The sequence below is a fragment of the Plecotus auritus genome (genome assembly GCF_963455305.1).
Source record: "Plecotus auritus genome assembly, chromosome: 3".
In the NCBI taxonomy this organism is placed as follows: Eukaryota; Metazoa; Chordata; class Mammalia; order Chiroptera; family Vespertilionidae; genus Plecotus; species Plecotus auritus.
Genome location: NC_137772.1, coordinates 183,771,685 through 183,798,605, shown reverse-complemented (window position 1 = coordinate 183,798,605; position 26,921 = coordinate 183,771,685). Strand labels below are relative to the sequence as shown.

General features: G+C 40.9%; 1 protein-coding gene and 1 long non-coding RNA gene across 5 annotated transcripts in view; one reads left to right on the top strand and one right to left on the bottom strand.

The window, feature by feature from the left end:
- PDZRN4 (PDZ domain containing ring finger 4) overlaps nucleotides 1–26,921 on the top strand; it is a gene marked incomplete at its 5' end in the record, with an annotated part of 372,119 nt that overhangs the window by 330,196 nt on the left and 15,002 nt on the right. For 2 of the 4 annotated variants that reach the window (XM_080662755.1, XM_080662758.1), the window contains 2 exons: nucleotides 21,255–21,353; nucleotides 24,731–24,793. The exons of 1 other annotated variant lie outside the window; for it this stretch is intronic. In XM_080662755.1, coding sequence (XP_080518881.1) covers nucleotides 21,255–21,353; nucleotides 24,731–24,793 — 162 coding nt within the window. The remainder of the gene's footprint in view (nucleotides 1–21,254; nucleotides 21,354–24,730; nucleotides 24,794–26,921) is intronic. One more of the 4 variants, XM_080662756.1, reaches the window with a different exon arrangement.
- Nucleotides 24,805–26,921, bottom strand: part of LOC308245453 — a 152,532-nt gene continuing 150,415 nt past the window's right edge. Inside the window, exon 3 of the long non-coding RNA XR_013960290.1 lies at nucleotides 24,805–24,878. This is a non-coding gene — a long non-coding RNA (uncharacterized lncRNA). The remainder of the gene's footprint in view (nucleotides 24,879–26,921) is intronic.

Below are 26,921 nucleotides of genomic sequence, written 5' to 3'. Positions count from 1 at the left end.
TTGTGTGTTGGAGTGATGGTCAATCTGCATATTACTCTTTTATTAGATAGGATAGAGGCCTGGTGCACGGGTGGGGACCACCTGGTTTGCCCTGAAGGGTGTCCCGGATCAGGGTGGGGGTTCCCTTGGGGTGTGGGGTGGCCTGGGCAAAGGGCCTGTGGTAGTTTGCAGGCCGGCCACGCCCCCCCCTCCCCCCGGTGACCCAAGTGGAGGCCCTGGTATCTGGGCTTTATTTATTTTCTATAATTGAAACTTTGTAGCCATGAGCGGAGCCAAGCCTCGTGCTTGCTCCGTGGCCGCAGCCATTTTTGTTGGTATTTATTTATCTTCTATAATTGAAACTTTGTGGCCTTGAGTGGAGGCCAAGGCAGGCCAGGGCTGCGGAAGTTTGGCTTCCTCCATCACCGGGGGCAACTCAAGCCTCCTGTTCTCTCCAGCTCTGTGGCTGCTGCCATTTTTGTTGGGATTTATTTATCTTCTATAATTGAAACTTTGTAACCTTGAGTGGAGGCCAAGGCAGGCCAGGGCTGCGGAAGTTTGGCTTCCTCCATCACCGGGGGCAACTCAAGCCTCCTGTTCTCTCCAGCTCTGTGGCTGCTGCCATTTTTGTTGGGATTTATTTATCTTCTATAATTGAAACTTTGTAGCCTTGAGTGGAGGCCAAGGCAGGCCAGGGTGTGTGGAAAGCTTGGCTTCCTTCATTGCCGGGGAAACCCAAGACTCCTGCTTGCTCCATGGCTGCAGCCATCTTGGTTGAGTTAATTTGCATACCTGCTCCTGATTGGCTGGTGGGCGTGGCTTGTGGGTGTAGTGGAGTGATGGTTAATTTGCATATTACTCTTTTATTAGATAGGGTTATATTCTTTGATTTAAAATTGCACCCTAATAACTGTTAGTGGGGATGTATGTTGGTGCAAACTCCAATCTGAAAAACAGTTAAAAACAGTATGGAGATTCTTCAAAAGTTAAAAATACAACTATCATATGATCCAGCTGTCCTACTTATGAGTATATATCCAAAGGAAATGAAATCAGTATCACAAAGTGATATCTGTACCTCCATGTTCATTGCAGCATTATTCATAATAGCCAAGACATAGAAACAACCTAAGTGCCCATTTTATCTAATAAAGAGGGAATATGCAAATTTACTGTCATGCCATCACAAAGATGACGGTGCCCATAGCCACAAGATGCCGGTGCCCAGTCCCCTCAGCCCTGCCTGAGTCCTCCAGTCCCAGGGGCCATGCCGCCTGCTTGCCGCCGGAGTTCCCCATCCTTTCACAGAAAATGGGTTGCCTCAAAAGTTGGTTAAGCTTCTTCGGACAAAAAGCATTCAAAATCTTTGAAAAGGGAATTCCAATATTTATAAAAGTTTAGACTAGACAATGCAAGGTTATTTCCACTACAACCTTCTATGATTTTGTGATATTAACATTCTGAATTCACATAGTACCAGCTGTATTGTATGTAAGTAGATATTATTTAAAGGAATGGCCATTATTATTAAAACAACCCATAAAACCACACTGTTTGTATGTCAAGGACATTCTGTGTGATTTTCCTAATGGCTGGAGTTAATGCCCTTAAACTGGCAGTCAGACATCCCCCGAGGAGTCCCAGATTGGAGAGGGTGCACTGGGCCTCTAGTCTATAATAATAAAAGTGTAATATGCAAATCAACTGAACAACTGAACAGCAGAACCACCTTCCGGACGACCACGCTGTGACACGCACTGGTGCCAGGCCAGCCAAAGCGAGTGTGATGCGATTGGTTGGGTGGCCCCGCCATCACCCCACAATCACCCTGCAGAGGGAGGCCCAGGCCACCCTCTGCACAGCAATCAATTGTGGAGCCCCAGCCGGGTGGGCGGGGCCTCCCTGTGCTGGGCAATAGATCGCGGAGCCCTGTGATCGATCGCCCCACAGAGAGAGGCCCAGGCTACTGGCCAGCAACGCTGTGGCTGGTGTGCGGGGCCAGCCAGCAATTGTCCCACAGAGGGAGGCCCAGGTCAGCCACACAAGCACATCCCATGCCTGTTGCCCACAGAGGGAGGCAACCGGTGGTGAGGGAGGGGGAGCAGCACTGCCCAGATGGCAAGCAGTGGCAGCGGGGGCAGGGCCAGCTGCTGGCAACCGGAGGAAGGAAAGCCCTGGTAGTCGCTGGCCAGGCCTAGGGACCCTACCCAAGGGGTCCCAGATTGTGAGAGGGCAGAGGCCAGGCTAAGGGACACCTACCCCCACCCCGTGCACAAATTTCGTGCACTGGGCCTCTAGTTGACAGATAAATGGATAAAGAAAATGTGGTTTATACTGGTACATACAATAGAAAAGATGGAAATCCTGCCATTTACAGCAATGTGGATGGACTGAGGGCATTATGCTAAGTGAATAAGCTAGACAGAGAAAGACAAGTACTATATGTACTCACTTATATGTGGAATCTTAAAAAAACTAAATCAAAGAAATAGTAGAATGGTATTTGCCATGGACTGTGGACTGGGGAAAATGGGGAGATATTGGTTAAAAGGTACAACTTCCAGCTATCAGATAAATAAGTTATAGGAATCTATTGATGATGATAATTAACAGTACTGTATTATATCCTTGAAAGTTTTAGGAGAATATCTTAAATGGTTTCCCTGCAAAAACACAATTATGTGAGGGAATGGAGGTGTTAAGTAAGCTCATGGTGGTAATCATTTTACAATATATACATATATTAAATCATCACATTTTATACCTTAAAATTTCCTGTATATCAATAATACCTCAAAAAAAAAAAAACAAAACTCAAACAAAATAAGAAAAGAAAATTGCACTTTAAGTTCTCAATCCTTCTGTATGCGAACACAGATCATGGTATTCCACAATAAATGATTACACACGCAGGCTTTTTACATTTTTTCATATTACATTAAATTTTCTTTTAGGCCCAAAGATTTTGAAATGACTTCCACTTCTACTATGATGCATATTTTTCTTTTAGCTCTCTGATAGCCATGAGCATTCAGATAAAGTCAGAAAAAATAGTTTTGAGCAATATGATATTTCAGATTCTATCTTCCATCAAGCAGCTCAGAGTCTAGATGTGGAAGCAGGAAGACATATATAATTACATTACTGTGAGACATACAGAATAATAAAATACACAAATAGGACAGAGAAACAAACCAGTGACTAATTCTCTGGGGAATGGTCAGAGAGGACATGTCACCTCAGGAAAATTTCGAGCAAGCAGATACCTAAAGCAAGAGCAAGGGCAAACTTGTGAAGCATCAACAATCACAGCAGGTTCAAGGAACTGCAGATAGTTCAGACTACCTGGGCAGTACATTTTGAGAAGTGAAGAAAGTTACAGGATGAGGCTGAACAAGTAAGGAGGGGCCAGATAAGAAAATGCCTTTTATGTCACAATAGAAACTTGAGCTTTATACTACAGGCAACAGAAAGACACCATGTTAAAAGAGGCGTGATGGAGTCAGGTTGGTATCCCAGATCGACCCATTTTTGTAAGAGTGTGAACAAATTTGGAGGAACAAAACCCAAAGAAGAGAGACAAATTAGAGGCCAATTTTTATAGTCCAGGTGTGAACTGAAAAGGACTTGGATCAAGGAGGTGGGAATGATATAGATTCAAATAAAATTTTTAAATGGCTTTCTTTTTTAGCAAGCAAAAATTATTTAGGTAGACTGTCACCTTTCCCCCGCATGACAAGTGGTTATGAGCCCTATGTTCTTTATAGTCAACTACTAACGAATGTCATTCCGGCAAGCTTGACACTCACACGATTTGTCCTCTTTGATAAATGTTCCAGGGAGTGAAGACAGTCACCTGTCAGAATTGATAAGTGAGACGACAGCAGGGAATGCAGGCGTGTTTGTCATGGCACAGCTGCCCGCGCTTGCAGCCTGTTTACCTCTAGCCTGGTCTGTCTCGCTCCAAGACTTTTCTATTTTTGCCCAAATAGCCCCAAAACACATTGAGGCTATGCCTACCTATGTGAGACGTTCATTCCAGAATAGTCTGCAAGTGCAGGAGGAGGATAAGGAGGCTACTTTCATTAGGCTGTTTTCACAACTGAAGGGTTTCAGGAGCTTTAACAGAGAAAGCATGAGCTTGACCAATTCTCTCTAGGCATTTAGCAAAATGGGTAGTAAATTCTGTAAAATAGTAAAACCTAAGGGATTACTGTGAAGCGTACTTCTAAAATCCTAAAATGTTCATTACCTCATGCATGGAAGGTATCTGAGGAATTAGGAGCCTCTTTTTGATGAAACAGACTTAGTTCTGAACAATAGAGTGGCTGGTATTTTTAAACTAAATACACAAGAAGGCACTTAAACTTTGTCTGCATTTGTGAAGGAAAGAAATGAAGGTCTCAGAGGACCACCCAGCACTGAAGAGAAGTCCACAGTATAGTTCTGTATGATAAATGTTTTCTTTCTTTCCTCTTTGCAAATGGGATTGTGGTTATCAATGTACCTGAGTACATTGCTCACAAAATCTGGGAAAGAAAGAGCTGAAATCTAGGAGCAGCTGCAGGACTGTGGTCTGCCCACAGTGCGGTCATTAACAAAACTTCCATTCACGGTGGAAAGTTGAAGATTCTTCAAATGAACATTTTCTTTAAATGAGATGCGTGCAGTAGTTAGGAAAACTATTGATGGCAGGCAGCCCGCTGCTTCTCGTTGCTAGCCCATCCTGCCTCACACTGTTTACTTAGGAAACCATATTTTGAAGGTTAAACTGATTTCCCCTCCTAGAAAGCAAATAGAATGAATCTTTGAGACGACAGTGTCCTTTCCCTTCCAGCACATGGTAGTAAATCACAAGGTTTTCTCGGTCACACATAAGTTTTCAACGATTGTTGTAACCCTGGAATGTTCTAACGGCCCTGCCTTTCCTCTGCTGCCGATGTGTGCCCGATTGACAGTTAAAACCAGTTTTTCACTGAGATTTTTAAAGTCCTTCTCATGACACGGCCTTCACATTCTCCTGCTGAGATCATTCCAAGACCTAATAGACTCCATCATTAGAAAACATTTTATAGAATTCAAATTGACTTTTCTTATGTTGCATTTTATCTCATTTTTCCTCTCCATTGCCCATTATAGAAGTAATTTGCAGAATTTCTGCATTTTAGTCAGGAGCACTCAGAGGGAGTGACTGCCTGGGGTGCTGGGTAGCAGTGGCATGGCAAGCGGGATGGACAGAGTCTTGTAGGGCCAGTGTATGTTCCAGAGGGTGCGTTAGCTTGGGTATGTTTCCGGATTTTCGTGTGGGCAGAAATTACTATGTCTCTGCATTACACATTTCTTGCCCCTTTATAAATTCATGGACACACGTGCTCTCACAGGCCCTTTCCCTCACATACATGCTTGCCCTAGATTAAATATTGAGTTAAATTTGGATACACCTAATGGTATTAGAAGACTTTTAGAACAGCACTTTAGTGACACAATAAGTCATGTGCCTTCTTTTGTTTCTACAAGTGGTATCCCTAATGCCTAGTGTCAGACACAAAGTTGTTTTATAGGAATTCTGTTGGAGTTTTGCATTCACTCAGGCAATATTTATTTTCATATCATGTGATGCAGTATTAAGGTAAAAGAAATAATCTCTGCCCTCAGTATTAATGTCTATTATCCATTTTAAATGCACAGATCATAGTTACCCAGTTTCCTTAGAAGATGCCTATTTTTAGATTTAAAAAAAAAGCAGACATTAAAATATAGTATTTTTCTGGCTGTACACTCTCCTATAGTATTTAGGGTTCCTCATGTCACCACCCCTCAAAATCCTCCCAGAGCTTCTGGCAATCCTTAGGATATTAAGAAAATTAACCAAGCAGCAATATTCCAGATGGATTCAGGAGGGTTAGAAAAGGTTGAGAAGAGAAATGAGGACCAACTAGTAAAACAACAGAAGGAATAGAAAGAATAATTTTGTAAGAAATGATCAATTATTGGAAAAAAGCCAGAGTTGGAGACTATAAGATAATCCTAAAGACTTAAAGTAGCTTGATTAGCACAGTGGTGACATCATTAGGTTGGGAAGATGATTAGATTTGTAGAGAGTCCTTAAATCCGACCTGTTCATCATGTAGAGATTTGGCCCCGGTACAAGCACAAAGAACTTTAGGCACCAGCACTCCCTAGCTGGAACGCTTGGCTGTACTTTGGGCTTAAGAACAACTGAGGTTTAGCTGTATATCTCCTTTACATTATGACAAAATAATATTTTAAAGCTATGCACCATTTTGAAATTGCAGACTCTCAGGCATTGAGAATTCTTAGGCATTGCCTGTATGTTCTTTTTCTGTTTGTTTGTTTGTTTGTTAATCCTCACCTGAGGATATTTTTTCCATTGATTTTTTTAGAAAGAGTGGAAGGGATGGGGAAAGACAGAGAGAGAGAGAAACATCAATGTGAGAAACACACAATAATTGGTTGCCTTCTGCACATGCCCCTACTGGACCTGGGTCGCCTGCAGCTGAGATATGTGCCCTTTGACCGGAATCAAACCTGGGAACCTTCAATCTGCAGTCTGATGCTCTATCCGCTGTGCCAAACTGGCCAGGGTTGCATGTTGTTCTTTATTTATTAGATAAGGCCTCAAGACAACTACTCCTCATTTTCCAAAGACCCTATTCTATTAAGTAGTTTTTTCTGTTGCTCATGGATTAGGCGAGACATGCCTGTACAGCCACTTGAGCTTCTTACTCACACATAGTGGTTTTTTGATATTTGTGTTTAGTTTCTTCTCACTCCACTGAATTGATCAAATTACATTATTTTCTTGCTTTCTAGTCAATGTTTTCTAGTAAAAAAAACAACGGTGATTGGGTAGAAGGGAAGGAGTAGAGATCTGCAGCTTCATAACAAACATAGAATTTATTATTAATTTTTCAATAATTAATATTTGCATTTTTAAATAATGCTTATTTTCTGATTCTAAGTAAGTAAATGCTCACAGAAGATGTGTTTGGAAATAAAAGGATATATTTAAAAAGAAAGGAATCATCATTATAATAACAGCAACTGAAGTGAACTACTCATATTTTCTTCTAAGAATTTTTCTTTGATTAGAAGACTGAAAAAAGGGGGATGGGAAGAGGAAAGATTATGTTATATAAGCTTGTGTGCTGCTTTATTATGTAGTTTTATCATGATCATTTTCATACTGTAAAAGTTCTTCAGAGTCATAAAACCCACCATTTAGATATTTCCTTATTTATTCAAGAACTCTGATATTTTGGACATAGAGGGCATTTATGATACTTTGCTATTATAAATTATGTGGTAGTGAACAGATGCTGATGTAGGTCAGGTTAATTTTGATGATTCATATTCTTATGTAGTTACCAAACTAGACTGCAGAATACATAAAGCAATGATTGAAATTAATTTTCAAGTGGCCAAAATGATCAGACTAATCTCATTAGTAGCAAGTAGAGAAACATGCATACTCCACAAAAGCCCAAGGAAACAGCAATACATAAAATAATTGAGTAAATAGTTGAGTAAAATAATTTTAATAAATAAATATGTTAAATAAATAAAAATTTTAAAATTAACCTGATTATTTATTCTATTTAATTATCTATCTTATGTCATAAAATGCTAGTCATATTCCTTTAAGATGATATAAGTTGGCATCCTGATTATATAAATGTGCAATTACATACCTATGCACCAGTAACTGTGGAAATTAAACCATCTAGAATAAATTGATACATATGTGAGAGTATATATATATTCTTACGAAAATTTACAAGCTCACATGATAGGATTATATCTGTGATAAATATTACAGTCTATTGTTAATTATGATGCTACTAGAGGCCCGGTGCACGAATTTGTGCACGGGTGGTGTCCTTCTGGGTGGCCTGCAGGGATCAGACTGAAACCCACAGTCCAACGCTGCCTGCAGCTCCTGCCTGCTGCTCCCGCTCATCCCGGCCCCACTGTACCTGCCATGGGCTCGCACCCAATCAGTTCCCGATCTTGAGAGGCTCGCGCTGCCATAGCAGCGCTCACCAGCCATGAGGCCTGTGTCTGATGCTCTCCCAAGGGGAGTGGCCTGTGGGATCGGGCTGAAACTGGCTCTCCGACATCCCCCGAGGGGTCTTGGATTGCGAGAGGGCGCAGGCCAGGCTGAGGACCCCACCGGTGCACAGTCGGGCCAGGGAGGGACTGCGGGAGGCCTCCAGAGTGTGTCCAGCCCATCTCACTCAGTCCAGATCAGCAGGACCCCAGCAGCAAGCTAACCTACCAGTCGGAGCATCTGCTCCCTGGTGGTCAGTGCACGTCATAGCGAGCTGTTGAGCAGCCTTAACTTATCATTAGCATATTATGCTTTGATTGGTTGTTCGGTTGTTCTGCCTTTTGATCTATTTGCATATTACCCTTTTATTATATAGAATGGGTACAGATAAGGAGCTCTAACCAAATTTAGAAAATATGCAGACATGCAATTATGCCTTTAAGTAATGTTTTATACATTTTGAGGGAGCTGCTATAGAATTTAAGAATGTACAGTACCTCCCCCAAATGAACTTTCTCCTTTCTAAGACTGGGCATGTTTAAAATGCTTATATTGCTTCTTGAGTAACAAAAACAAAAACACCTCATCAAATATTTTAGTATTTTGAAGAAAAGGTAAAAATGTTGAGTTAAACACAAAGCTTTTAGTTCCACATTTTATAACCTTTTGTTATATTTTGTAATAGATCTATTTTAGTGTTTAGTTTCCTTGGTTAGATCAGAAATATCTATGAGGGAATGTGAACTTATTTAATTATATGAAAATGCTACTTTACCAAACAAGAAAAATAATAGGCAAAAATAATGTGGGACAATTTTTATGACATTTATGGGATCTTGACTGGTTTAAAAGTCTTGTACTTTTCCTGTTATGATGACCATGGAAAAGCTCCCCACCCCCCACTATGAAAGAGCTTAGAGAAAACTTGGAATAATAGCCCAGCACTTCATTAGAAAAGCCTGTATTTCCTGCTCCAGTAACCAGCTGATGGAAATAAAGTTCATCTTGTCAACAGGTTTATTTATTTCCCCTTCTTCTGCTGCTTTGTTAATCTTCTCTTTATGTTTCCCTAATAACACATACTAGAAAAGTTCCTGAATGGTTTTTAAATAGAGAGAAGTTCTGAGGGGGATTGACCAATTTCTGTTGTGTTAACATAAACTCAGGCGTCTCCTAGTCTGGAATTCAATGTCTAATATCTGAAATAGATAAATGTAGACCCTCCTTTCTCATTCATCAGATCAGGAGATATTCAGGTCTACTAATTGGTTGTAATGCATGCTATTAGAATTTTATTGCCAGTACAATAAGGATGTAGGGCATTTCATGTATCATAATAGACTGGCATTAAAAAGGAAGTAGGAGAGCCAGCTCCAAAAAGAAGAGACAGAAAAATCTGAAATCTGTGCTATCAAATGAACACTTTGGACACTGGGGGCTCATGGCCTGTGGTAAAATGTAGAACCTACCAAAAATGGTAAAATGCATGAATTCAGAATCAGCTAGTTACCTACAATTAATTGCTATGTATTTACAAAGAGATTTGTGATTTTTACACTGTGATACTAATCTTGGGATGTGGAATACCAGCATCTCTTAATAATTAATCTTGTGGATCAAGATTCTTACTGACCATCAGATGCTGGAACAGAGTACCATATTTTTAGATGATCATAGTAAGGCAGACAATATTATGGATTTTCATAACAAGAAAATAATTTAATTCATTATTTGATTATATTTTCAACCAATGTCTTAAATATTAGGTACAAAATATAATAACATGAAACACTTCTTTCTTTGATCCACTTTCAGAACACAGATTTATTCTATGCAATGTTTTGTAATGTAGGGTTTGTGTTACTTTTACAATTAATCTGATCCACTATAAAGAAAATAGTATATTTACACTATTGTTCACACAAAAAAAAAGTCTATTGCATGTTAACATACTGACCTGACATGAAGCATAATAAATGGAATGTTATTTTATAAATTTATATTAATATATCCATTCAATTTCAAAAAATAGTTTTTGTTAACATGCCCCGCATTCTTTCCTTTCATTAAATTTTAGCCCAAATTCACAGTAAATATTCCTCCTAAACTCTATGCCCTTTGGAGCAGTCTTAATCCTATTAAACTAAGTGTACTCCTTCTTAGGCTTTATTTGACTGCAATCCTTGTCTCTTCATTCTGCCCTTTTGGCTTCTTTGTCCCTACCCATATGTCCTACAGATCAAGGGGTAAGCAGTGTCTCAACTCCTTTGCCAAATATTTAACAGGCTTCCAGTACTCCAAAACGATGGCTGCCGATGACATTGTTACCCGTTAAATAAATAATGATAACCCTTACCAGCATAGCTTCATACCCAATGTTGATATTTATAAGTTCAGTCCGAGTTTACTAAATTCCTTTGAAGATACCCTTGAGGATAATTTATTAAATTGATTTGAGAGAAAGAGAGAAAGGGAAGAGAAACATCGATTTGTTGTCCCACTTATTTATGCATTCATTGGTTGATTTTCCTCTCTGTCCTGACCAGAGATCAAACCCCCAACCTTGGCATATCAAGACAATGCTCTAACACCAACTGAGCTACCCGGCCAGGTTAGAGGATCATTTTGTGAATGTTTCTATTTTGCTGTTATTCTTCTAGAATGCTTATTTTTCCACCCAGAGTACTTAAAGATTGTCTATATAGATCCTTATATTTAGGAAAAAGATAGATATTTTGCCTTTCTCAAGTAAACGCCTGCCTCTTCAAAATGATGGACTCTTTTGTTGTTGTTGTTGTTTACTTTAAAACAACATCCCAAAAGTACACGGTATCTTCTTTAATGAAAACATAGCCAGCTCAAAAGCATGACAATGAATGTCACCAAGAAGTGCAGTCATTGAATCAGGGACTTCCAAGGCACAAAGGCACACCCTGTCCTTTTGACCGTTTACTTTGTGGAGAGCACATGGCTAATCTCAAAGTAATGCTGTTAACACTTTCTTTTGAAAAAGCTATTTTCAGTAATTCAAAGAAAAGACAATTTGCAGATGCCAGGAGTGGAGATACAATAGCCAGCAGGACCAGGTGAAAAGCAGCACCATCAAAATGGCAATAGATGTTTGAGCCTCTCAGAGAATGGACTGTACGCCCATGTAAAAGTTCGGTGTGCTATTTCTTCTTTTTAATTTCACTGTGGACATGAAGGGTGGAAAGAATACCAAGAAACTTTTCAATTCAAGCCCTTCTCTCCTAGAGTCCTGTACTAATTACCTTGACTCCGTTTACATTAACAGCATACATTAGCTTCTCAACCTTGTTCTTGTCTCCACGCATCTTACCTACATAACATGCTTCTATCAGGTTCTCTCATTTCAAGCAGTGATTTTTGCCACCCCAACACACTCTTCTCCTGGAAGCCCTCCAATGCTCCATCCCAGGTGAGAATTAAAGAATAATATAAGAACCAGTAAGATCATTGTGCTTCTGCTGAAGCCATCTTTCCAAACTACAAATCAGACTGTATTTTCTTTACAATGACTCCTCTTTTACTTTTGCAAAAAATCCAAGTTACTTAATATGTTGTGGTCATCCTTCCAGGGTATGGCCCTTGGTTACTTCTCCGGTTTTATTTTTCACCGCGCCCGCCCATCTACCCAAATCTTACACCCTCAGCTTCATACTCATTACCTACTAACGCTCCCCTATCGTAACATGCTGTTTCCGATCTCTGTCTTCTTTCATGGAGAGGTTCTCTGCTTGGAAATTTGGTTTCGATGAACACCAAGGTCAATTTTATGATCTCTTCCAAGGCGCTTTTAGTAGGTTGTTCCAACAACCCCAGCCTAGAGCTGATCACCATCTCTATTGGATTTCCTCCTAGCCCACCCCATGTGAGTTTATTAATGCTTTGGAGTGGGGGGAGGGTTAATAGCAATGAAAATGATCTAACAAGACAAACTGATGACATAAGAGAAAGGGAAGAAATAAGTCCATGAGAAAAACTCTTGAAAAATAAAAAAGGAATAACAAAGCATGAGGGGAGGCATTGCCTTTTTATAGAATTAGGTGTTTTTCTTTTATTACAATAGAGGGATAGACAGCGAGGTGGTTACAGATGAATTTATATTGCTACTTTGAGTGAAGATGCAGTTGGTTCAATTTCATCACTTTTTTTTTCCCATGGGGCATGGAACAAGATGATTATCTAAAGAGTGAAGAGAGAGAAGACACTGTAGCAGAGAAAAGGGGTGTGAAATATCAGTCTGGGAGAATAGAAAGTTGAGGTGGTAATTATCTACCAGTGTCCAATGAACTATGAGGTGAGGTCATCAACGAGAGTGGGCAGGGTCTGTTGGAAATTTGAGAAAAGAGGTACAACTAGACAAGTAATGAGTTTACTGTGGTAACACATTTACAGTGTGATCAACATGGTTGCGTTTTTCTCCAGGACTATACAGCTGCTCAGGTAGGAATAGAGGAAGTAAATAGTTGTACTTAACTATGATTGACTGGCCCTTTACTCAGTGATACTGTAGATGCAGAGAATAAGGGAGTTGTGGATATTTATAACAGACTAGAGGCCTGGTACACGAAATTTGTGCACAGAGGGGGCGGGGCTCAGCCCAGCCTGCACCCTCTCCAATCCAGGACCCCTCGGGGGATGTCCGACTGCCGGTTTAAACCCGATCCCTGGCAGTCGGATATCCCTCTCACAATCCGGGACCGCTGGCTCCTAACTGCTTGCCTTCCTGCCTGCGTGATTGCTCCTAACTGCCCCCCCTGCCGGCCTGATCGCCCCCAACTGCCCCCCATGCCAGCCTGGTCGCCCCCAACTGCCCCCCTGCTGGCCTGATTGCCCCTAACTGCCCCCCCCACCAGCCTAGAAGCCCCTTACTGCCCCCCCTGCTGGCCTGGTCACCCCTCACTGCCCCCCCTGCTGACCTGGTCACCCCACGCATCCTGCTGTTCAGTTCAGTCATTTGGTCGTTCCTCACTAACCCCCCTGCCAGCCTTGTTGCCCCATGCAGCCTGTTGTTTGGTTGTTACTGTGAGGGCATCCTGACCAATTTGCATATTACCCTTTTATTAGTATAGATTATTATGACTGAGGATTCCATGCTGGGCAAGGAGAGAGGAGAAGGCCTAATGGAATTGTTGAGAGTGAAAATTAGAAGGGTCATTAGGTTCCAGGTCTAATGGAAGAGCAAAGAGTGGGAATGCAAGAGTATCTGAGCTGATCAGAGAGTGGAGTGTTTAAAATGGATGTTTTAAAAGTGAAGCAATTGTGGAAATGACATTTTAGAAATAGTCTATTCTACACATTGCTTATGGCATGTTGAACTATTTTGATGGAGCTAGCATATAAATCACAAAATCTGGCCACAAGTGATTGGATATTTAGCAATGCCATTAGTAAGCAAACAAATGATCCTGTTGATGTTAGTTCAAAACTCAGCAGTCAATGCCGTGACCAGTGTGGCTCAGTTGGTTAGGCATTGTCCTGTACAGTGAAAGATTGCCAGTTCTATTCCCAGTCAAGGCACATGCCTGGGTTGCAGGCTCAATCCCCAATGGGGGACATGCAGGAGGCAGCTGGTCAATATTCCCTGTCACATCGATGTATCTCTCCCTCTCCCTTCCTCTCTCTCTAAAAACCCATGAAAACAATTCTTAAAAAACAAACAAACAAAAACTCAGCAGCCAAATATGAAAACACTGTATTTCTGGATTCCTACAAAGGGAAATCACATTATCCTAATATCTAAAATCAACTTCAGTTTTCTCAAAAGATACATAATCAAAATAGAAAAAAAGAACCTATCTGAAGATATAAACAAAAGCGTTTGCCTTGTTGCCTCCCCTGCTTTTGTCCTTTGATTTAGAGCAGGACTGGGTGAAAGCCCATTCAAGGACAGTTGGCCTGCTTCTCTAGGTGGCACTACAGAAGTAACAATACAGAGCTGGTGTACCATCTCTCACACTCACCAGATTCTCTGTCCCTGGCCCAGGACTCATGACATCGATTATTGATATTTCTTTTTTGGTAAAGTGTAAAATTCATTCAGAATGAGTAATTTATGGCTTCCAAAGGTAATGCAGAGCCCATAGTGAGAAGTAGACACCTAGGTCTAGAAAAAAAATGTGTCAAATTTATTTCCTAAAGAATTCAGAAAGTCTCTAAGAGTAGGTATTTTGGAAGTAAGCACTGCCCACATTTCACCACAAAATCACTGAAAAAGAAATCGTTGAATTAGGAGTTGGGGTTAGGGAGGTTAGTGTTTGTCACATTATTTTTGCTTTCACCCTAATGTCTTATGAAATGTGACTTAGTTACTAGTTGCAACTAGTTGTTATGAATGTTTGGAGTTGATGTGCATGGCCTAAAGTGTTGTAATAGCAATTTGAGTACTCTAGGACTTTTATTATTTACTAGAGGCCCGGTGCATGAAATTCATGCACGGGGGGAGGGGGGCTGTCCCTCAGCCCAGCCTGCACCCTTTCCAATCTGGGACCCCTTGAGGGATGTCCCACTACCCGTTTAGGCCCACTGGGATTGGGCCTAAACAGGCAGTTGGACATCCCTCTCACAATCCAGAACTGCTGGCTCCCAACTGCTCACCTGCTTGCCTTCCTGATTGCCCCTAACTGCTTCTGCCTGCCAGCCTGATCACCCCCTAACCACTCCCCTGCCAGCCTGATTGATGCCTAACTGCTCCCCTGCCAGCCTGTTTTCCCCTAACTGCCCTCCCCTGCAGGCCTGGTCACCCCTAACTGCCCTCCCCTGCAGGCCTGGTCCCCCCCAACTGCTCTCCCCTGCAGGCCTGGTCACCCCTAACTGTCCTCCCCTACAAGCCTGGTACCTCCCAACTGCTCTCCCCTGCAGGTCTGGGTCCCCCACAACTGCCCGTCCCTGCAGACCCAGTCACCCCCAATTTCCCTCCTCTGCCGGCCGGGTCACCCCTAACTGCCCTCCCCTGCTGGCCTGATCGCCCACAACTGCCCTCCCTTGTAGGCCTGGTTTCTCCCAACTACCCTCCCCTGCTGGCCATCTTGTGGTGGCCATCTTGTATCCACATGGGGGCAGCCATCTTGTGTGTTGGAGTGATGGTCAATCTGCATATTACTCTTTTATTAGATAAGATAGAGGCCTGGTGCATGGGAGGGGGCCAGCTGGTTTGCCCTGAAGGGTGTCCAAGATCAGGGTGGGGGTTCCCTTGGGGTGTGGGGTGGCCTGGGCGAGGGGCCTATGGTGGTTTGCAGGCCGGCCACGCCCCCCGGTGACCCAAGCAGAGGCCCTGGTATCTGGGCTTTATTTATCTTCTATAATTGAAACTTTGTAGCCTGGAGTGGAGCCAAGCCTTCTGCTCGCTCAGTGGCTGCAGCCATTTCTGTTGGGATTTATGTATCTTCTATAATTGAAACTTTGTACCCTTAAGCGGAGGCCAAAGCAGGCCAGGGCTGCAGAAACTTGGCTTCCTCCATCGCCATGGGCAACCCTAGCCTCCTGCTCTCTCCAGCTCCATGGCTGCCACCATTTCTGTTGGGCTTTATTTATCTTCTATAATTGAAACTTTGTAGCATTTAGTGGAGGCCTGGGCCAGCAAGGGCAGGCGGAAAGCTTGGCTTCCTCCATTGCCAGGGAAACCCAAGCCTCCCTCCTGCTCTCTCTGGCTGCAGCCATCTTGGTTGGGTTTATTTCCATATTCCCTCCTGATTGGCTGGTAGGCGTGGCTGGTGGGCGTGGCTGGTGGGTGTAGGGGAGGTATGGTCAATTTGCATATTACTCTTTTATTGGATAGGGTTTCTCACTAAGTATTATACCTGGTTTTCATTATCCAGGAGATAATGATATTGAAGCAATATTTTCACAGTAGAGCAGCGATTTTCAACTGGTGTGCCAAAAAATTTTTTCAAACATGTAATACCTGACTATTTAGTCAGGAGCACTTATCTCTTTTCCCTTAAACTGTCAAATTAAAAAATGACAACAGGCAACATAACAATAGTCTCCCAGTGTGAATGAATCAAAATTTCACCTGTTTTTTTAAATTGCCAGATAGGAGAAAATATATATTTTTGGTGTGCCATACAATTTTAGTAATTAGTTTATGTGTGCCATGAGATGAAAAAGGTTGAAAATTGCTGCTGTGGAGTATCTAGGCTTCTCTTACCTGTGGGGGTTAAAACTTTCATATTTTCCACTTTATTTTTTAAGTAAATATTTTGTTAAAATATCTAAGTATGGATTTTTTCTAGTTACTAATCAACATACAAAATGTAAGCCCTAGCCAGTTTGGCTCAGTGGATAGAGCGTTGGCCTGTGGACTGAAGGGTCCTGGGTTCAGTTCCAGTCAAGGGTATATGCCTGGGATGCCGGCTCAATCCTCAGTAGGGGATGTGCCAGGAGGCAGCCAATTAATGATTCTCTCATATCATTGATGTTTCTATCTCTCTCTTACCCTTTTGCTTCCTTTCTGAAATCAATAAAACTATATTTAAAAAAAATACAAAATGGGCCCTAGCCAGTTTGGCTCAGTGGATAGAGCGTTGGCCTGTGGACTGAAGGGTCCTGGGTTCAATTCCGGTCAAGGACACATGCCCCGGGGTTCGATCCCCAGTTGGGGCATGCAGGAGGCAGCAGATCAATGAATCTCTCTCATCATTGATGTTTCTATCTCTCTCTCCCTTCCTCTCTAGAATCAATAAAAATATCTTTAAAAAATACAAAATGTAAGACAATGATTAATACTAAACTTGTATAGTAGTCCATATGTTGTCTGATAAATACAAAGCAGCAGAACAAATGAAATAAAAAGAAAGGTATGGACGCAATAGCCTCTCTCTCCCATGATTGTCAGTTACTATCAATGACCATCGTGTCTAGCTCTGGCTCTTCCCCAGACTTGAGTGTTCCGGCAGCCTCTGAATTTTCTCAGTCGGGGGAAGACCTCCGTGCCACAGACCTCTGAGCTCTTTGGAGTTTAGAAACAATTTACTTAAAAAGCCATGACAGGCAGCTGCAAGCCTCAGTTCTTCCTCCAACAGGAAAGTCCTATCTAGAAAGCCAAAGCAAGCGTAGTGTTTTTTTTTTTCTTTTTAAGTTCATACTTTCTCCCTAGATCCAATTATAAAAAATATATAAATTTCCCAGCACCGCAGTCTAACCGACTGATGTGAAATCCCCCCTCTTGTCATTCTAAGATTGGAAGGATGATTCACAACAAGCTTTTCTAACTTCAATCTCAGACTCCACCCTCAACCTCCACATAATCAGTTTCTCACAGGATTAGATACCATGATTTGATTTTTTAAGGGACTTTGTACATATTCCCAGAACATAGCATCTTAAAGCACACCGAAGCCAAAATGAATGTAGCTTCCCCGGATCTGTGAAGTGCTGCTTCTACCGCAGTCACGGATGACTTATGGACGGGGAGCATCGGCTCAGCTTTGATTTGTATACGCCCCTGAATCGTCTCCGTGCAGAAAATGTGCAGAAGGTAGCATTTCACTTTTATGTTTTTCATCAAACGGCTTCTCTGTGACAGGGGGAAAGGTAGGAGCGTTGTTAGGGAAAGCATCCTCTATTACCAGAGGTGGTTTCTTCAGAAATCAGAGTCTGGGCGCACTGTGAAGGGAATGCTAAATGCAACCCGTGCCCGAGCGTCCCTTTCAGAGAATCAGGCTTGAGGAAGCCACCCTTGCCTCCTGCAAACAACATGCTCTACAGGTAGCTGTGTGTACGTTATTTTGTCGTAGAATTAAAGGAACTTTGATTCTAAAGCATATGCTTCTGGGTACTAATATGAAATGTGCAGTCTGAGGCATTCTCAACCAGAGAAAAAAAATGCAGGTCCACACTTGGGACTGGTGTACAGTGGTGGTTTGTGGCATCCAGGGAATCTCGCTTGAGTTTCCTTCAGAGCCTGAAATCATGACACCAAAAAGTTTGTCTTTTAAATTAAAGCTTGGTATTTTCAGTATTTATTAGTATGTATTGACCCCCTGGATGGCCCACATTTTAAGTAATTTTAATAATGATCCCTTTAAGAAATATGGGCTTATCAATTATATTTATGACTCAAGAGCTGCCTTTGAGAGAATGGAAGATCATACCAAACCCCAGGTGCTTTTAGCAGACAGGTCATTACGGTGGCACACCTGAAATACCACTGGCTACCTAGATGGGCAGTCCTTAAGAACTTCAGGGAGATCAAAGGAAATCTGAGGGTGCTGAGTGTTTATAAAAGAGAGATATTGAAAACAAAGGTGCTGTAGGGAACACTGAGACCTGTTTCACCCATTTGCTTAGGTCCAATATGATGACAATATTGAAAAGTTATTTTGTCCTCAGGATCTTAGTCTTCTTTCCCCGGGGATTCTTGGGTAAATGCTTTTATTTGTGGTAAAGGGGGTATATTCTGCCCTTTTAATTTTTTTTAAATATTTTTATTATTGATTTCAGAAAGGATGGGAGAGGGAGAAATAGATAAAAACATCAATCATGACAGAATCATTGATCGGCTGCCTCCTGCATGCCCCACACTGGGGATCGAGCCCGCAACCCAGGCATGTGCCCTGACCTGGGAATCAAACCTTGACCTCCTGGTTCATAGGTCGATGCTCAACCACTGAGCAACACCAGCTGAGCAGCCCTTTTTATTTTAATGCACTGGTTCCATTTTATTGCAAAGTATTTTGATATGCATCTTCTAAACAGTTATCAAGCCAGGGTGCACCACTGAGCAAGTAGAGAACACACTCAGGAAAGGAACGCTGCTTGGGAAACCTCTCCCCACTGGGAAGGGACTTTCTCCTGTGCTGTTGGCAGGACATTAAAAGCCAGTGGATTTCAGCTTTGACGAAGGCTCTTCTTTTGCTTGAATTTAAAGGCCCAATCCCAGTTCTTTATGGGTGTTTAGATTTCCTTGTAGGCCTCTTAGGAATCACAAGCGTCTTTACTCCTCAACTGTGCACTTCACTGCTGTAATTGGAGCTCTTTTGTTGCGGTAATGCCTTCCTAATGTCCCAGTTTTAGTCAAGTAGTCTCTCCCTCTGGAGGCATTAATTATTGCCAGTTGTGAAAATATCCTTGCTTGGTATTACTTTTCGCTTCTGGTGCCAAATTGTATCACTTTTTCCCCCAATTCTTTTTTTAGGTGAAAAGATTTTTCCTGTATTTTCTTTATTGTTCAGCATACATCATGACCTTTTTAATCATTGCAATGTAATTTAGAGTATATTTGCCCATCAGTTAGAAAGTCAACATTCATTGTTTTATGTATTTCACCAATTTGAAGGGCATGTCTCAAGATAGGAGATTGCAATTTTATTTGATTTCATATTAGCTGTGAAATTATTGGTCACTGGAGCTTTTGATAGTTTACCCTTGCTAAGGATTTACCTGTGGTTCATAGCATGTCATTAAAATAAATGATTATTATTCAAAGACAAAGACTTCACTGAAATGCACAATTGAAAGGGAAGATACTTCAAATGTAACGCAGAATATACTGGGAAGTATCCTCTTGTTTAAAATAAAGTGAATTTTTCTTTATTTAGTCCTGGTAATTATTTCAGATTATAGACAGTTAGATGGATTATTTATTAATATCAATCTTTGAAATATTTTCACATACAGCCGAAACCGGTTTGGCTCAGTGGATAGAGCGTTGGCCTGCGGACTGAAGGGTCCCGGGTTCTATTCCGGTCAAGGGCATGTACCTTGGTTGCGGTCACATCCCCAGTGGGAGGTGTGCAGGAGGCAGCTGATCGATGTTTCTCTCTCATCGATGTTTCTAGCTCTCTATCCCTCTCCCTTCCTCTCTGTAAAATATCAATAAAATGTATTTAAAAAAAAAGAAATATTTTCACATACACACACACACACACACACACAATCAACCTTCAATTAAGAGGCAATACTGCCCTCGAGGGTGTGGCTCAGTTGGTTGGGTAGGGGGCGTGCAGGAAGCAGCCAATCGATGTTTTGCTCTCACATGGATGTTTCTCCCTCTCCCTCTTCCTTTTTGTCTCTCTAAAAATCAATAAAAAATATTACTTTAAAAAGAGGAAAGATGACTTAATTATTGTTTCACAGAAAGTTACAAGAATTTAGGACAGATTTTGAAATAGAAGCAATCACCCTTCAACCAGTGTCCGCCCTCGGTGCGTCCCTGCTGTGGACCATGGAGAAGGAGCAGTAAGCAAGACAGGCACATTTGCAGTTCCCACAGAGCCCAAGTTCTAGAAACGTAATCCAGACATCAGTTTCTATTAAATGTACTTTGTTCTTTCTCATCTGGTGATTTACTAAAGGGCCTTATATTCTCCATCCAACAGGAACAGGTGCTCCAGGATGAGAGTTCCAATTTGTGTTTTAGTCCTTGGAATTATGCAATTTATCCTAAAGTCATCTGCTGCTGAGAATAGTACAAGTCTATTTCATTATATAAAACTGAAATACACTGACATTTATTATTATTTTGCTGAACATAAATCAGGAAATAGATGCAATATATATTACCTAAAGACTGGCTTTTTAAGCCTCTTAGCCATGTGTTTCAGTCAATGTGTTTCCTTGTTCATTTACTGCTGCATTTTGAATCATTGCCTCTGCCCACATGACTGTTGATGGGTCTCTCCCTTCAGTCTGGATGAACCCATTTCATCTCAAGGGTGAGAGCTTCTACCAAATAATAGAAACCTTGACCTGAGCCACACAAAATACTTGCTTATTATCTTATTGGATAGAACTCAAAAGAATCAATGTAGAATCTAATATAGTCTTTTTTATTTGAACTGCATTTTATTAAAATACAAATAAAGACACAGTGACTCTCAATACTTTAATGAACATTTTGCCACCTGCTTGGACATTCTCAAATATGTTATTGATTCCATCATATTAACATATGCACATTTATTTATACTTCATTGTGTGATTTCTAAGGAGTTTTAAGCTTATGATTTCATGCAAAAAAATACACATTTCCAACTATACAATGACATTAAAAGCGTTGGCTTAAATATGCAGAAATGAATGTTGAAGGTCTATTTTGATGATTTTGGTAACAACTTAATTTCAAAAGTTGGGCAATCTTTATGAAAACATCCCAGGGAAACAGAGTATCCGTGAGTTCTCCGTTCTGCTGTGGGATTCCTCTCTGAGATGAATGTCACTGTGCGTGCGTTTTTCTCAGGAGGTTGAGTTGTGTCGTGTTAGCAGTCAAGAGAAGCTGGGCCTGACAGTCTGTTACCGCACGGATGATGAAGAAGATACCGGCATTTATGTCAGCGAGGTAAGAAAGGCCACGCAGCGAGGTCAGAAGAGGGAGACTGTGAGGAATGGAGTGAAGTGACTCACCATGAGAAAATCCTTGGGAGGCTTGAATGTGAAGAATTGGCCATGTTCCAACACTTGTCACTTTCAATTAGGAAAGTAAATGATGTTGCCCAAGTAATGTAATTATTATCAGCTTGTTTAATGTGGATCTTTCACCACAGAATCCCAGTAAGGGAAAAAAAGCAAAAATAGTAACATTGTCCAAATTTGAATAAATGCCCATAAGTATGCAGGAAGTCAAGCAAAGTTTTTGAATCAGCAAACATTTGTCCTTCCATTCCACTGTGTCTTCTATCAGTGCTGCTAACAATAGCATTGACTAATTGTTCTAAATCTAATATTCCCAACAATCACATATTTTACTCTGCTGACAGCATTAATAAATTTGAATATTCAAGGCATGCATCTATTAGTTTGTTTTATGCAACCCCATAATTACTATTTAAAAAATGAGGTACTTGAATGTGAAACACCCTTCGTGTTAATTACTTTGAAAAATTGTGAAGCAAAATTTATTATTATAGGTGATTTTTTTAACTCCCAAAAGAATCATTTTATGAGAAGCGGTAAGGTATGATTTATTAAATTATATATACTTAAGATTAAAAATTACCTCTTTATGTAAATATATGTATATATGCATATGTACATGTATATATTATCTAAATCCTCCATATGTGCATATATAAATAAATGTACATGTGTGTATATGTATGTGTGTGCATATATATGCAGAAGGTAGACAGACTAGATACTAATTGCTATTCCAAGTTTTCTTGGCCATGATCTTGAAAACATTACTGAGCTTCAGCTTCTTCAGCTAGAAACTTAGTACAACAATGCTTATCTCATTGTTTCTATAGAGATGTTTAGAAAATGTAAAAGATAATGTAATTAATGCACCTAGAAAACTATACAGCTCTATAAATGTAAATGTTACTCTTTATCACTTTACCAAAGAATTTACTGACTGGCCAGAGAAAGACAAATACCACATGATGTCATTTATATGTGGAATCTAATGAGCAAAATAAACTGATAAAAAAATAGACCCAAAGACATTGAAGCATGCAACAGACTGATGAATCTCAGAACGGCGGGGAGAGATTAACCAAAGAACTTATATGCATATATGCATAACCCATAGACACAGACAATAGTGTGGTGAAGGCCTGGGGAGGGAGCAAAGAGGGGAAAGGAAGAGGACATCTGTAATACTTTCAACATTAAAGATAATTTTTTAAAAAAAGAATTTAATGACTGGCTCTTGCAATGGAAAAATCTCCAGAAAATATCTAGTTTATATACATCTTTTAACTGTACAGCTATCATAATCCCTGCAATTATGGTGGAGAAGTATAAGGAAACACCTGCAGGATTCTCTTTTGTATTATATACAGAGGTATAAATGCAGAAGTTTAATTTTAGTTTAATAACAGTTCTGAAGACAAAGTTTTAGATTGTGGATGGCTTCTAAACATGTTATAATTGATTAATTAACCCTCACTTCCTCCTAGTAAGTCTCTGTTTACTATTTAAATATGTCAGCTTTAGAACTTGACTTTCCAGGGATAGTAAATAAGCCACAGGAACTGAACACACATATTGGAAGAAATGTTTTTCTTATACCTCTTGCGTGTAATTACAGTGTATTTTTGGTTTTGATTGATCACCTAAGACTCATTTATTTGGTGACACCACCTAATAAACAAGTAATATCTAACATCTGGATAGGATGGATCAACCTCATGCAATACTTGAAATAGGTTGCTAAAACAACAACAACAATGACAAAAAAAAAAAAAAAAAAAAAACAACTTTGATGAAATAAGCCCAATAAATGGTTTGAAGCCATCGTGTGAAATGTGATAAGTGGAATTACCCCTAGTAAACTGTAAGTCATCACTCAAGTTTGGCGTGTTAAAATATTGATAAACGCTTGATTGCACGCTAAATATCTATTCTAAAACATTTTAGTTAATACATTTCACCCTATATGTAGTGTCAGTAATAATCTACATGGGTAGGACTTTTTAATTTTTAAGCAACATAGATTATAAATCTCTTTATAAATTAATGTGCTCACAAGACAGAAATCTTTTAAAAAGTATGGACTTACAGTATAGCTATCAGCTTTTCTAAGACAGTGAAGGCAGGATTTAAAAATCACCCCAATAGAAAGTAAATTTTCTTGGTCCAGAGAATCCTAAGTATTAACATCAGCTGAAGACCATGTCTTACAGTTGGGGTACAGAAGTGAGTGAACGGATATAAAAAAGGAAGAACAGCTAAAGGAAGGAAGGCAGAAAGAAAGAGAGGGAGTGAAGGAAAAATGGTCTTCAAATCAAGGGTTTTTAACTGTAATATTATTAATTCTAAAGAAGTTTTTTACATTTTTAGAATCAACTATTTTTTCCTATAATTTTTTTTTATTGTTGATACTATCGCAGATGTCCTCCATCCCTCTCCCCTTTTACCCATGTCCACCCAGCCCCTACCCACCCTCCCTCAGGCCATCACCACACTGTTGTCTATGTCCATGGGCTATGTATGTATGTTTTTTGGCTAATCTCTTCACTTTGTATCCTCCAACTCCCTTTCCTCTAACCTCTGTCAGTCTGTTCCATATATCCATGCCTCTGTTTGTTTCTATTTTGTTCACCAGTTTATTTTGGTCATTAGATTCCAGATATGGTATTTATTTTTCTCTGACTGGCTTATTTCACTTAGCGTGATAATCTCCAGGTCTATTCATGCTGTCGTAAATGTCAGAGTACAATGAGATATCACCTCACACCTGTCAGAATGGCTACCATCAATAAATCAACAAACAACAAAACAACAAGTGCTGGCGAGGTTTCAGAGAAAAGGGAATCTTCGTTTGTCCTATGGGTGGGAATGCAGACTGGTGCAGCCACTGTGGAAAATAGTATGGAGTTTCCTCAAAAAATTAAAAATGGAGCTGCCTTTTGATGACCCAGCGATCCCACTTCTGGGAATATATCCTAAGAATCCTGAAACACCAATCAGAAATAATATATGCACCCCTATGGTCATAGCAACATTCTTTACAATAGTCAAGATCTGGAAACAGCCCAAGTTCCCAGCATTAGAGGAGTTGATATAAAAGCTGGGATACATTTATTTACACCATGGAATACTATATGGCTGTAGAATCAGTGATTTTTTCACAGAGAAAAATTTGAAATGCACTCTATAAATCAATAGTGAATCGTGAACCAGGTTTGTAGAAATATTTTTTAAAATCATAGTTTTAAGTTCTTGGGGGGAAATTGCAGATCAGGTTGAAGATGTATGTCCTCTCTGTTGCAGGTAGATCCAAATAGTATTGCTGCCAAAGATGGCCGGATTCGAGAAGGGGATCGTATTTTGCAAGTATGTGGTGCGGTTATTTCCTTCAGTTTCTTACAATTCTTTTTGCTTGTTTTGTGTTGGTTTTTTTTGGATATTATTTCCGTTGCTTTTTAGAGCATAGCAGCAGGGAGGGAGGGAGGGAAGGAGAGAGAGAGAGAGAGAAGCATTGATGTGAGAGAGACACATGGACTGGCTGCCTCCCCCATGCGCCCGGCCAGGATCAGGGACAAACATGCAACCCAGGTATGACCGGGAATGGAGCCCAAGATCCTTTGGTATGAGGGCCGACGTTCTAACCACTGAGCACACCTGCCAGGGCATGTGTCCAACGTAAAACGTTAGAGAAAAGGATTTGATTTTGCTTTGGGTAGTAACATCTACAAAATAAAAAGGTATTAGTTTTCCAGCGAGGATGGTGCCATTTATTAAGAATTATTAGCTAATAATTAGTGATGAGGGTGCCCTCTCTGAACTCATATTATTTAGCTCCAACTTCCAGCTCCACACTTACTTGGGCACATTACTTACACTCTTGTAAGCCTGTTTCCTCATCTTAAGAAAATATAACGATAAAACATTGCTGCAAAGGTTAGATGTGATCATGCATGTGATATTCTTAGCACAGTGCTTGGTGAGGGATAAGCATTCATTGCTGTTATTACTAGCAGCAGCAGCGGTTATTGCTACCTTTCCCAGAATAATTTAGGTGACAAGTCCCAATGTTCCATTACTATATGGAAGCCTAGAAGGCTAGAAGTTTTGACTATTTACTAATAAGTTGTTCAAGACAGGTGGAGGAAATATGCTTTCTTCTCCACATGAAAACATAGAAACAGTACATTTCAGCTGCGTGAGAGAAGAAGTAAGCAGGTCATAGGGGGGCTGCAGAACTGGAAAAGTTCGGGGCCAAATCAGGGATAACCTTGAGAGCCAAAGTTTCCATCCTAACTTTTCCTGGACCCGCTCTGTCCCTTCTGAATCCTTTTCCAGGAAGAATGGCTCCAGAAAGCCACCCGGCTGCTCAGGCCCTTGAGAGTTGAGTTCCGCTGCAAAACAAGAGAGAGGGCGCAAAAGACAAACTGGGGTGCTACAAACTGTTGAAACGTTCTGCAGCACCTTTCGTCTTTAGGGCAGATCTGTAGTTCCCATTTGTTCTTACTACACACAGATCCCCAGAGAATGTTTCTTTGAACTCAACACATTTGGATTCAACAAGGTGCCTAGAACAGGACTTCAAAAACAGACAAGAGGCCATCCCAGCATTTGGGGCGGTGCCTGTGTACTTAGGAAGACGGCTGCATACACAGCTGATCGCAAATACATGATCAAGGTGTGCCCCTGCCACTTCAGGCCAACACCAGAGGGTTGTCCCGCCCAGCCTTCTGTGTTCTTCTTTCCCGTCTTCAGGGTCATGCTCCCTGATCACATTGCTTCTGCATCGTTTTCCTTCCTCTCGCTGGATGCCACAGAATTCCTTTTCCATCAAGGACCCTTTACTAAGGCTCCAATTTAAAAAGAATGAAAGTATGAATTAGTCATGGTCCCACTAGTTTTTAGAAAACTTCCGGAATACAGACAACTGAGTGGCCAGATTATTATGATCTCTGAACGCATAATAATCTGGCCACCCAGTATATATATATATATTAGAGGCCCGGTGCATGAATTCGTGCATGGGTGGGGTCCAGCAGGCCTGGCCAGGGGGAGAGGTGGAGGGGACATGGGCGGTTGGCCAGCCTGCCTGCTGGTTGAATTCCTGGTCGAGGGGACAAATTGCATATTAGCCTTTTATTATATAGGATATACACTGAGTGGCCAGATTATTATGCGTTCAGAGATCATAATAATCTGGCCACTCAGTGTGTGTGTGTGTGTGTGTGTGTGTGTGTATTTCAGAGAAAGGAAGAGAGAGAGTGAGAGAGACTTAGAAACATAAATGAGAGAGAAACATCGATTGGCTGCCTCCTGAATGCCCCCTACTAGTGATCGACACTGAAACCTGGGCATGTGCCTTGACCTGGAATCATACCGTGACCTCCTGTTTCATGGGAGGATGCTCAACCACTGAGCCACACAAGCCAGGCAATATGGCATTGCTTAATGGAGTTGGTTCACGGAAGAAACAACAGCAGAATTGATACAGCGCTAT